General features: G+C 40.2%; 1 protein-coding gene across 2 annotated transcripts in view; it reads right to left on the bottom strand.

The window, feature by feature from the left end:
• Nucleotides 1-3933: 3933 nt before the first annotated feature.
• SLC9A9 (solute carrier family 9 member A9) overlaps nucleotides 3934-13523 on the bottom strand; it is a 530083-nt gene continuing 520493 nt past the window's right edge. For both annotated transcript variants that reach the window (XM_033090158.1, XM_033090162.1), the window contains 2 exons: nucleotides 7003-7108; nucleotides 3934-5594 (listed from right to left, as the gene is read on the bottom strand). In XM_033090158.1, the coding sequence (XP_032946049.1) occupies nucleotides 5367-5594; nucleotides 7003-7108 (334 nt within the window). In that variant the 3' untranslated portion in view covers nucleotides 3934-5366. The remainder of the gene's footprint in view (nucleotides 5595-7002; nucleotides 7109-13523) is intronic.

Consider the following 13523-nt stretch of genomic DNA (forward strand, 5'->3'; position numbering starts at 1 on the left):
AGATAGAGAGCCCAGAAATAGTTCTATGCCTATGTCAACTAATCTGTGACAAAGGAGGCAGGAATATACAGTGGGATAAAGACAGTCTCTTCAGTAAATGGTGTTGGGAAAACTGGACAGACAGATGAAAAAGAATGAAACGCAATCACTTCCTTATACATATACAAGAATAAACTCAAAACAGATTAAAGACTTAAATGTAAGACTTGAAACCATAAAACTCTTAGAAGAAAACTTAGGCAGTAAACTCTTTGACATTACTCTTAGTTACATATATATATGTAACTAAGAGTAATGTCAAAGAAGTACAAATATATATATATATATATATGTATGTTTATATATACATATATATATATATTCCATTATATATATGTATATTCCATAATATATATATATATATATATATGCTCTTAGTTTTATATATATATATGTGTATATATATATGTGTATATGTATATATATGATGGAATGATGGAAATGAATATATATAGGTATATATATATATTCACATACACATATATATACATATACATATATACACACACACACATACATACATATATGTCTCCTTAGGCAAGGAAATCAAAAGAAAAAAAAATAAATGAGGCGAATCAAACTGAAGAGTCTTGGCACAGTGAAGGAAACCATTAACAAAATGAAAAGACATACTACTGAATGGGAGAAGATATTTGCCAATGATGTATCCGATAAGGGGTTAACATCCAAAATGTGTAAAGAACCCATATAACTTAAGACCAAAGAGACAAACAATCCAAATAAAAAAAGGACAGAGGACCAGAATAGACATTTCTCCAAAGAGGACTTACAGTTTTGTCAATAGACATATGAAAAGATGTTCAACATCACTAATCATCAGGGAAATGCAAATAAAACCAACAATGAGATGTCACCTCACATCTGTCAGAATGCTATCATCAATAAATCAACAAATAACAAGTGTTGGTGAGGATGCGGAGAAAAGGGAACCCTCATGCAATGTTGGTGGGATTGTAAATTGGTGTAGCCACTATGGAAAACAGTATGGAGAATCCTCAAAAAGTTAAAAATAGAACTACCACATGACCCAGAAATTCCACTTCTGGGTATTCATTCAAAGAAGTCCAAAACACTAATTCTAAAATACATATGCATCCCTATGTTTGTTGCAGCATTATTTACAATTGTTAACATATGGAAGCCACTTATGTGTTCATCGAAAGATGATTGGATAAAGAAGTGGTACGTATAATCAGTGGGATATTACTTGGCCATAAAAAAGAATGAAATCTTGCCATTTAAGACAACATAGATGGACCTAGAGGGCATTATGCTAAGTGAAATAAGTCAGATAGAGAAAGACAAATACCATATGATCTCACTTATATGTGGAATCTAAAAACAAAATAAATCAACAAACAAAGCAGAAAGAAACACATAGATAGAGGAAATATTTTGATGGTTGCAAGATGGGAGGCAAGTTGGGGGATAGATGTAAAATAAGGGATTAAGAAGTACAAATTGCCAGTATAAAAACAGTCACAGGGTTGTAAAGTCAATAACATTATAATAACTATGTCTAGTGTCAGATTGGTAGTAGACTTATCATGGTGATCACTTGGTAAGTTATATAAATGTCCAATCACTATGTTGTATACTTGAAACTAATACAATATTTTATATTAACTATAATTGAACAATAATTATATATAAAAAGTCAATTGACGCACACTATTTATTGACTAATAATCCATTCATTCCCACCCCCAAATTGAAATGACGTGTTTTATGAACTAAATTTGTAAATACACACATGAGTTTCTTTCTGTGCTTTGTAGTAGATTTTCTTGGTCTCTTTGCTTATGTCTCAGTTAATCTCACATTCCTTTGTTTACTATAGCTTTATCATGCTTTTGTATTTACAGGAATCAATTGCTTTTTAGCTGTCTGTCTTCTACTAGATATTTGATGGATAAGACTGAGTCATATTTGTCTTTAAATGTCAAAGACCTTTTACATAGTTTGCATTAATGTGTGTTGAATGATGGAAATGAATACCAGAAACTATCGGTGCTATTGGTGGTACACTTTGCATTCTCAAGGACTCAAAGATCATGGTGAAAGTATCAACTTTCTCAGTTTTTACCCCTCTTCCTATTTGTAGCTCAGTACTTCAATGAGTTATTTCATAGGACTCTTACTATTATTACTTAATTTATTTTTAAGTAGATAATGCTTCCATAGTACAGAAAGCCAAAAAGGCACAAAAGTCAAACATTAAGTCTCCTCTCAGTTCTTAAGAGGCAATTATACTACCAATTTCTCCTTTAACCTTCCAGAATGGCAGCATACCATCCACTCTGTTCTGCATCTCACTATTTTTGTTTAACAATATATTTGGAGATTATTCCATATCAGTACATATGATGCTGTTTCATGAGATGGTTGTGCCATTTTATTTAGCTAAGATGACAATTCAGTTGTTTTAGTAAGTATCCCTTATGCGTACAATATTTTCAAATATCTAGAATAAAACTTCTGCACATGAAATTGGTGGTCAAAAGGTATTTGACTTTTCAGCTTTGTTTTATATCATTAAGTTGCCTTCCAAAAAATATCTCGAAATTTCATGAATGAAGACCCTGATGGCACTTGCCACCAGGCTTGAGACTTGCTTAGACAGGCATTGAGTAACCCGGGGACGCCATGGAGCCTCCAGCTGGGACCCTGACAGCCAGTGGAACTCTGCATGTGTGCAAGGGTGTGCGTGCGTGAGCATGCAAGTGTGCATGTGCACAGGAATGGACGTGTGTTTGATGGGCACGTAGTAAGAAACACAAGGAAAGACTCTTAGTCAATTAGCTGTAATAATGAGTGGAAGTGTTAGTGCTTTGAATAAAGCTCCTTTGACTTTACTATTCAATAGAAACTGGCAGTAAATAATAGGTTTGAATTTCACAGTCCTGATGCTGCTGATCAAAGCACAGAGCATTTCTTAAGATCCTCAATTATTATCCTTCACAGCAGGAGCATGAAAGGAATTTGGTTTTATGAATTACTAACGGGAACACTAGCCTCTGATTGGGCCCTGGGCTGATTCAGAGGTAAGGAGGCTGGGAATCACATCTTGAAACTGGAGAACATCTCCCAGATTGGGCAGGGCAGCATTTCCTCCAGCTTCCAATCCTGTGCCTACCTGGAGTCAACTGGAATAAGTGGACCAGCCCGGGTTGGACAGCCCCTCCTTTTCCTTGTTGGCAATGGTTCGTGATGTTTCGCTGGAAGAGATTTTTTCTCAGCGGGAAAAGAGCATTGCTACTTTTGCTGCGCCCTCCTAGTGAGTTGGTGCTGCGTTTACACTGTGTACCTCCCCCGCCCCACCCACCTCATTTCCATCTGGTAAGGCATATCTTTCTCCCTTCTCTCCATTCCCACTAATGTTTGTTTTGGGGGGATTTTCTCTTTCACTGTGTGTTTTCCTCCAAACAAATGGAAAGAATACAAAACACCAAATTTTCACCTCCTCTTTTCACATGATAAGGACAGAAATAAATGGATCCTTACCTTCTGCCTTTCTTTCTTTCTGCCCTAGACTCTCCTCCCCTATTTTTGAAGCTCCTCATGATTTCTGGTTGCCTGCGGTGTGAGAGGAGGAGGCTGTTCCGCCTTGTTTGACTGGCTTTCCCTTCCCTGGAACATCCTCCAGCCCAACACCACTCTCTGCATTGCCATAGTTGAAGGAGGGAGGACTTGGCCTGCCAATCTCTATTGGCTTTTCCTTGAGACCCTTGTGTCTCCCTCATGTTACCTTTCAGCGCCTGCTTCACCTGTCACATCAAGTACAAGGGCTCAGAACAGCCAATTAGTACAGACAGAGAAAACGCCTTAAAGAAATCATTGACCAATATTATCATACTTTGTAACAAAATTTTATTAGGATTAAATCAAATTAGAAAAGTTCATGCTTCACCATTTGCCATATTTACCTGGAATGACCAGATTATATTTAGCTGAGTACAAAGCAGTTTGTGCCCCTAGATCCTGCTGTTTGGAAACCAAGAAAATTGATATGTGTAGCAGTGTGCCCGACACCACCATGGTTAACGTTTAAGGCCTAACAACTGGTCAGCAAAGCATATGTCACTCCCAAGCTCTGGGTCCCAGGAAGATGTCATTCCCTACCTCCCTGAAGCAGACTCCTAATGGCCTGGGCATGTGGAGCTTGCTTCTTGGAGTCTAATGTCACCTCTGTATTTCAGGAGAAGCTAGGCTTGAGGTATCTGTATAGCTTAAAGGCACTGGTCATGCAGCTGCATTAAAAGCTATTGTGTTGGTCTCTCTGTCTGGGGTCATGGGTCACGTCTTGTAAGGGGAGTCAATGATGACGTGGTCCATGTCATCAGCTCTGCTGCTCCCACTCCGGCTCCTGTGCTGCTAACCAGCTGCGAGTGGAATCGGAGGACAGGTCAGGGCTCCTGCACCGTCTCCTGCCATGTAGAGAGCAATCTATGCTGCGGAATCTCATTACCCAGCATGCAGAGGGGACCCACTAACGACCCAAAGAAAGACTCAAATGCAAGCAAGGACAAGAAGGCTCATTCTTCAGGTGAAACATGGTATGGGGAAAAGAAACCAGCTTTCCCTGGAAAGGGGTCCTACCAAGTTGGAAAGCAAAGTTGCATTTAGTGCAGGGTACAGCCAACTGTAACCAACCCCTTCATTCAATAGGAGAAGCAGCTCGGAAAGGGTGCTAATGAGAAGAGTGGGTTTCCTGTGGCGTGGGTTCGGTGAGGCTGTCAGCAGGGGTACCGAGCACTGATCTGAGCTCAGCAAATAGCCCCGTAAGTGCACGTGGGAGTCTAGGTCCTAAAAATGTAAACCTTATCACTTACTAAATAAGTGGGCATTCCCTTCGGCTTAGGAGCAATATGTTCTGCTCGGAAACTCTTTTTCTTATGTTTAGACTCTTCCCTAATGATGTGAATAAAATCCAAAAATTTAAGTGAAGGGCCAAGTGCTGCATGCAGAGAATAAACACCCTGCAGACACAGAGCGCGTGTCTCTGTGTCTACAGCAGCTGGACTCCTGGCTTCCTCCCCTCTCCACCTTTTCCACCCTGCCCAATTCATTAATAAGAATGGCTGCTGTCAAAACTGAAATTCAGTTGCATAATATAGAGGGACGATAATAAATTCTCATTTTTTCAGGCACCAGAGGATACATATGACAAGGTTTTGATTCTCTCTAATTTATGCTCTTGATATATTTTCCAGCCTCTGCTCTGAATTGCCTTGCCAGTTTGGCTTGTATTCCTCAGTGAGCCCTGTAGACGTAACTTGTGATTACGTCTGCACTTCTCATGCCCATTAATTCAGCCGGGATTGACCTGGAGTTTGCTCAAGCTTGAGTTCATAGCCTCCCAGGCCGAGGTCCCCCTCATAAATGTTCTCCTTCTTTGGAGTCTGGGGCGAAGCTTTCTTGTCCAGACCCAGCCTTGCAGGAGGACTGGAGGGTGAGGTGGCTTGTTCCTCGTAATTCATGGCCAGTTCGTCCTGATTTACGATGCATTCCACATCATCCTCCTTCAGCTGTTCCTAGAATTTGAGGGAGATCGGGGTGGGTGAGTGAGGGGGGAGAGAGAGAGAGAGAGAGAGAGAGAGGTGTCACTTCATGATAAAGGCAGAAATTGGTCACAGCCCTGCAGTGTAACAAAATCGGGTGTTCTCTGTCCTTTTGAAACTGCCCTGTCTTGCCGTGGCTGAGCTTTCTGCTACAGCAGACATGGCCTTTTCCATCTCTGTGGGTGTGGTGATGAATTTCTGTGAGTCGCACTGAAGACTTGGTGCCGTAACACAGCCGTAAGGGGTCTCTAGGCCGCAGATAAGGCTCTGTAGAGAGTACCTGCTAACTGAGTGCTCCTGGAGTTAAGGGAGTTAAAATGAAACTCAGTGGGTTTCTTGAATTAGTATCTAATGGGGTTGAGAGGATGTAGGAATTAGCAGAATCCTGTGACCTCAGAGTACGGAATGATTCTCAGTGTTGGTTTTGGTACATTGTAATGCTGGTTTTACAATGTACAATGTACAATGTAAAATTTGCAAACACAGTTTCTGTTGTGTTTTAGAAGTGTGTCCTCACAGCATGTTTCTTGGGATGAGTGTCATGGGCTAAAAAGGGTTGGAAGTCACTGTAGTGGAGGATGGTGGAAACTAACTAGCTCTGGTCAGTAGAGTTTTCTTCAGATAGAGGTTCCTTTGAAGGAAAGAATTACCATCTCAACCCTTCTTCCACTGGCTTTGGGAAAGCCATGAAAATTCCCTGTAGCATGAGCCCTGGCTGGGTGACCTCAGGCTAGTGGTTTCCAATGTTAGCTTGTACGGGAATCACTTGGAGGCTGCTGAGAACACAGATGCTGGGCTCCAAACTCAGAGTGTCCGAGGTGGGACCTGACCATTTGCACTTTCAACAAGTTCCTAAGTGCTGCTGAGGCTGCAGTCTGGGGATCAGGCCTTGGGAACCACTGCCTTAGGCTCTTGTGCCCTGAGCACACATAAGATGTGTTTTTCTGTTTGTGCAAGGGGGCCAGCTGGACAACCTGGAAGGGCGCCTTCAAGTCTAAGATTCTGTTCCTTTGCAATCCCTACCACTCTGGGCTTGCTGCTAATGATTCTAATTGCTTTCCAGCACTTTTTTCCCCCACTCCCATGAGCTACAAAGCACAGGCCCAATGTTTAAAACCTCTAAACACAGCAGTTTGTGAGGACACAGTACTTCTTTTACATTTTCTAAACTCATTTTATGGTTAAAAATATTGGGAATGACCAAAAATTGCATTTTTAAAAGAAGAATGAGCCCACATCAACAACAACTGAAAAGAGAAGAGAAAAGCTTCTTGGCGCAGTGAATTTTCAAAATGCTTCCTCCACTAGCCAAGAAGGAATAGCCCCGAGCTTCCTGGGCTCAGTACTCAGCACGCGTGTCCCACTCGGGACATGTACTCACCCCATAGGCCTGAGGGCTGGTGAGCAGCCTGGAAATTGGACCACACCATTCGGGCAACGTTGTGGTCAGCGGAGGACCAGAGTGGGTTAAAATTGGTTTCAGGTATCTGTGAGGTCTGTTAAGGAATACTTGCCAAAAGGGAGTTAGGATTCAGTTTCTCACACTGCACAAACCTTTGCACGCAGCCAAAAAGACCATTATGTTCACTTTAAACCCCCCACTCCCTCATGTAGGAGGCCATTTGTCCTGTAAAAACTGCTGTTTATAATCGTTGCTCCACACACTTTTCCAGCCCTCCTGGTAGCCTTTAATCGTGAAGAAATGGCGACTGGACCAGCCAGCAGCAGAGCAGAGTAACATGTTCCTCTTTTCCTTCTCCCCTCTCCCACTCAGTGTCTTATCTGCTTAGAGAAGGCATTCTTAAGAATTATCTTAAATCGTAGCATAAAGGAACGTGTTTTCTTAAAACTGCACACACAGCATAAACGACCAGTACTTTTCACAAAGAAGCAAGAGATATTTCATGAAATGTTCATTCATTTTAGAGCTGGGTAGTGAACATAGACTGTTTTCCAAAATACTTTATTTTCAATATTCAACATAATCACTTCATACTTCATTTATCAATGCATTTCCATACAAAATTGCATTAATAAGCCGGTACCAGGTTTGTTCTATTGTCTAGCACCTGTCTTTCTCATCGCTTCACCACTAAGTGCTCTAACAAGTTAACAAGAAACCTGTTTCATCTAAAGCCATTGTGCTTCTCTCCAATCTATCAATAATGGGATCCTCTGGTTGCCTTATCATTATTATTATTTTTTCGCTGAAAGAAAAGTAATCTAATCATTCCATCATTCTATCAGAAACAACTTTTGAGCTTTATATTATTCCCTCTGCTGGAGAGTATTTCACCTCATCCACTTCCTGAAAAGCGTTAGTAAATAGGGAAAGGGCAGAAATGGAAAACAGTTAACAGAGGTTGGTTTGTGAAGATCACAGTCACCAGGTATGCAGGATGTGAGAAGTTCCTGGAGATCGCTCTACTGGAGTCCACCCTTAGCTGGACAACACCTTCTGTCATTCCCGTGATACCCCGAGTGAGGGGACGGAGGGAAGAAGCAGCCAATAGGGGCCAGGAACATGGTGGCCTCCGGCTTCCAATCATTCACCACCAAAGTGGTGACAAGGCAGGGAGTGCTCATGAACACGCCAAGTTATGATGCAGGAGAGTGACTCCAAAGATGCTTGAGAGGGCCTGTAATTCCAACTGCACATGGAAAACTTGATGGCTCCTTTCTGATGGGCAGCTGTTCAGTTAAGGACTAGGGAAGATGTTCAAGTTCAGAGCCTGGAATTCCCTGTAACGTTTTATAAGAATATCTACAACTCTGGAAAGCCCTTGATGACCTTCCATTAATTTTTATTACAGTGTTATTTCCTTTCTTTTATGGATGAAGAAATGGAGGCCTAGAAATATAATAACTTTAAATAATCCAAAGGCTCTCTTTGCTACTTGAATCCACCTGCATTGACCCTGACAGAAGCTAATTTTTCAGGACAGAAGCATGCATGCGACCAGCTGGTTCTCTAGAGAGAAAAGCTCGCAGACCTCACCCTGCTGGAGAGCTGCAGACCCCCTGAGGCAGGGGTACTTGAGGACACCTGGTCTTCTTAGGTTTATGGTGTGCATAGGTCAGTGAAAAATGCTTTTTCAGGAAGATGAGGAGGACAAGATGAATGCACAACTGGAATGTAAACCAAGGAAATTCCAGTCAATGTTATTCCTAGATGGAAAAGTGACAGCAAGTAAGTAACATTTTTAGAGATGTCATGTAACAAAACAAAACAAAAAGAAAATAGGTTTGTCAAGGCTCTAGGAAAGGACTGACAGCTTCCACTGTGTGAGGTTCTCAGTATTCTGAAAAGTCAAAGTGCAATATAATGTTACAAAAGGAAAACACAAATTTAGACTTGTGTAATGAACATTTTCTACTTCTAATCTCCTTAAGTCTGTGTATAATGTTGTTAGAGCTAAAACTTAAGGAAAAAATTTGTAGCTTTCTGTGAATGTAGCCTGAACCAAACAGGGTAGCATTTGTCCCCCTCTGCGATTTTTAACTCAGAAGGCCTGAGCATAACTGCCATCTCTACCACTTTACTGGCGGTATGACCTATGGTCTAGTTATTTACCCTCTGTGCCTCAAGTATTGCTGTGAATATTAATTGAAATAACATGTAGGATTGCTTTTAAACTCTTTCATGCCACAAAATGCTATTTATTTTATTTTAAAAATTCATTCCCTCAGCAATACTTTCAGGAGAAACTGGTAACTCAAGCATTGTTCACACAATGTTGGGAAATGATACCAAGGGTAGAGATGACAGAATGGCAGTCCAGGCATTAGGTGTATAACTGAGATTCACTGGCTAGTTAGTAGGTGGAAAATTTAAGGTGCTCCTACACAAAATATAGCTATCTGGGTTAAAAATTATATGGGGTACAAGCATGGTAGGTGAGAGGTGGGGAAAAAAACTTGTGATTCCATTTTGCCTTCTCTGGTATCTCAGTAGCTGTGAGTGAAAGAATGAGGCACATACTGTGTGGCAGGGAATGGAGTGGAATGTGCCAGGCGTCAGCCAGAGCCACCGCTATCGGGAGCAGAGTCTGATTTGTCCAGTGCTGGCGATATATCATGTGCTCAATGGACGTTTGTTGAACTTATGATATAGGAAAATATTTAGAGGTGGTATAAGTGATGAAAGTAGATTCTGAGTGACCATGCCAAGAGAATATTGAAGGGGGTGGATTACAGAGGTTTATCTGAGGATAAAGGCTAAGAAAGGTCAAGTTGAACATGGACCTCTTGGGCCTGAATGATTAGATATAGGGAACCATGAGGAGAGTGGTAATGGCATAAATAAAGGGGTTAAAAAATAACCTTTGTGTTTCACTCACTCACTCATTCATTTGTTCCTTCATACACTCATATTTTTATTTTTGTTTTATATGCCAAACTAGTGGGGCAACCACACAGTGAAATTAATAATTACCTTATAGAATGGAAACTCACTTGTTTCCAGACTGTGGTCTGCTTGAAAACAGGGCTGTCCCCTTCATCTGAGTTGGCACATTTTAGATGTTCCAGAAATTGTTGTTAGATTAATGATGACAATGGGTTGAAAGAGAGTTATAGAATTAATTGCTTTGTGGAACCCAGCCAGCTAGTTAATGGCAGACCTGGGCCCGAGACTAGGGACATTTCCACCACACTGGGATGTCTTCCTTCTATTATAGAGGCACTGTGTAACAGGACTTGTCAGATTGGATAACTGATTTGGAATCCAGGAATCAGTGACTTTGCGAATTCTTCATTGCTGAGTACTATCTGGATTTCCAGGGTTACCTGAATTATGAAAAAGTAAGAAAACTCTTTTCACCTACAAAAAACCCCAACTGAAGATTTTGCAAAATGTATTATTTTTCTCATCAGTTTCTAGTATATGTTTGGGAGGGAGATTCCCCATGGGATATTTTTGTTATGGCTAGTTTTGCTTCTCTAATCAGCTAGGTAGGAGCGCACCAAGATGAAATGTTAATCTCTGGGGGCAAAAAAACCCAAACAAACAGACTTTTCTCATTTTTAAAGGGTACATGTTTGGAAATGGAACTTCGGTTCAGGAGATGTAAATAAAAACTAGAATTCTACCCAGAATTTAACTTGCATGAAATAGGAAAGACAATTAGCAGATACATTTTTTCCTCTGGCCTGAGCTATTAGCAGCTCCACAGCTAAATTTAGTGCTTTAACTGAATTAACATCCAAACTACCTGATAACATTGATTTCTCTCTCTCTCTCTCTCTCTTTTGTTTGTTAGTTTTGTTTTGAATATATATTTTATTTTTCAATTAGAGTTGACATACAATATTATATTAATTTCAGGTGTTCAACATATTAATTAGACATTTATATAACTTATGAAGTGATCGCCCTGATAAATACAGTACCCATGTGACACCATACATAGTTATTGCAATGTTATTGATTATATTTCCTATGCTATAGTTTACAACTCCATGACTACTTTGTAACAATCAATTTGTACTTCTTAATCCCTTCTCCTTTTGTACCCACTCCTCCAACCCGCCTCCCATCTAGCAATCATCAAAATGTCTCTGTATCTATGAGTTTGTTTCTGTTTTGTTTGTTAATTTGTTTTGTTTTTTAGATTTGATATATAAGTGAAATCATATGGTATTTGTCTTTCTCTGTCTGACTTATTTCACTTAGCATATACCCTCTAGGTCCATCCATGTTGTCGTAGATGACAAGAATTTCATTCTTTGTTTTTATGGCTGGCTGACAAATATTACACTGTGTGTGTGTGTACTTCTTTTTCATCCATTCATCTATTGATGCACACTTAGGTTGTTTCCATATCTTGGCTATTGTGAATAATGCTGAAGTGAACATAGAGGTGCACACATCTTTCAAATTAGTGTTTTGGGTTTCTTTGGATAAATACTCAGGAGTGGGATTACTGCGGCCTTCTTTGTCTCTTGTCATAGCCTTTGTTTTCTTTTTTTAAAGTCTATCTTGTCTGGCATAAGTATTGCTACCTCAGCTTTTTAAAATTTTTATTTTCATGAAATATTCCTTTACTTTGTGTGTGTCTTTTGATATGAAGTGAGTCTCTTGTTTTCTTATCCATTCAGCCACCCTATGTCTTTTGGTTGGAGCATTTACCCATTTACACTTAAAGTCATTGTTTATAGATATGTAGTTATTGCCATTTTATTATTCATATTTTTGATCTTCTTTATTTTCTTCTTCTTCTTCTTCTTCTTCTTCTTCTTCTTCTTCTTCTTCTTCTTCTTCTTCTTCTTCTTCTTCTTCTTCTTCTCTTCCTCTTCTTTTTCCTCCTCCTCCTCTTCCTCTTTCTCCTCTTCCTCTTCTTTTAAAATAAGTCCCTCTAAGATTCCTTGTAATATTGGTTTGGTGGTGATGAACTCCTGCTTTTTCTTGTCTGGGAAGCTCTTTATCTGTCCTTCGATTCTAAATGATAGCTTTGCTGAGTAGAGTAATCTTAGTTGTAGGTTCTTTCTTTTCATCATGTTGAATATTTCTGCCCATTGCTACTGGCCTCCAAAAGTTTTGTTGAGAAATCAACTGACAGTCTTATGGGAGCTCCCTTGTAGGTAACTAACTGCTTTTCTCTTGCTGCTTTTAAGATTCTCTCTTTGTCTTTGACCTTTGGCATTTTAGTTATGATGTTATCTTGGTGTTGGCTTCTTTGGGTTCATCTTGTTTTGGACTTTCTGTGCTTCTTGGGCTTGTATGTCTATTTCCTTTGCCAGGTTAGGGAAGTTTTCCATCATTATTTCTTCAAATAGATTTTCAGTTCCTTGCTCTGTCTGTCTTTTCTCCTGGTAACCCCATGATTTGAATGTTGTTATGCTTGGTATTATCCCAGAGTCCCCTGAAACTCCTTTCTTTCTTTCTTTCTTTCTTTCTTTCTTTCTTTCTTTCTTTCTTTCTTTCTTTCCTTCTTTCTTTCTTTCTTTCTTTCTTTCTTTCTTTTTTCTTTTTTCTTTTTAGATTCTTTTTTCTTTTTGCTGTTCTGATTGGGTGTTTTCTGCTACCTTATCTTCCAAATTGCTGATTTGATACTCTGCTTTGTCTAATCTACTGTTGATTCCCTCTAATCATTTCAGTTATTGTTCTTTATTTCTGACTGGTTCTTTTTTGTGTTTTTTAATCTCCATTTTTATGTTTCCTATCTCTTTGTTGAAGTTCTCACTGAGATCATTGAGCATTCTTATAAGCAGTGTTTTGAACTCTGCATCTGGTCAATTGCTTGTCTCCATTTTCTTTAGTTCATTTTCTGAAGTTTTGTTCTGTTCCTTCATTTGGGACATGTTTCTTTGTCTCTCATTTTGACTGCTTCCCTGTTTTGTCTCTGTGTATTAGGTAGAAGTGCTATCTCCAGTCTGAGTGAACTGCCCTTATGCAGTCATTGTCCTGTGGGGACCAGTGGCACGGTCTCCCTAGTGTTCCAGGTCTCTCCCTTGTGTTGTCTGTGTGTGCCCTTCTGTTGTAGTTGAGCATTAGTTGCTGTCTGCACCTCAGTGAGAGGGATTGACTCTCATTCTGATTGGTTGTGAAGGCTGGCCATGACTACAGTGGAGGGGCTGTTGTGTAGGAGCTGACCCTACAAAGCAAGATTTGCTTCAGCAGGGTTCTGGTGCCTGCTGAGTCTACCGTTTGAGTGTGTTATTTGTGGAGGTAGTTGAGTGGTGCTCTGATGGGGGTGAAGCTGGCCACAAAGTGTGTTGGTTTTGGGGTCTTTTGGGAGGGTGCACGTCAAGGTCAGCTACTGCCTGTGTCCTGCCCAGGGACACTTGGTATGAGGTACTAAGTGATTTGAAGAAGACTGCCACTTGTGCTGGGCTTGGAGGAGAGGCTAAGCTGTGAACTGAGGCTAGCTGCTGCTATTGTTGGTCTTGAGGCTGCTTAGA

The sequence above is a fragment of the Rhinolophus ferrumequinum genome, chromosome 2 (genome assembly GCF_004115265.2).
Source record: "Rhinolophus ferrumequinum isolate MPI-CBG mRhiFer1 chromosome 2, mRhiFer1_v1.p, whole genome shotgun sequence".
Taxonomy (NCBI): Eukaryota; Metazoa; Chordata; class Mammalia; order Chiroptera; family Rhinolophidae; genus Rhinolophus; species Rhinolophus ferrumequinum.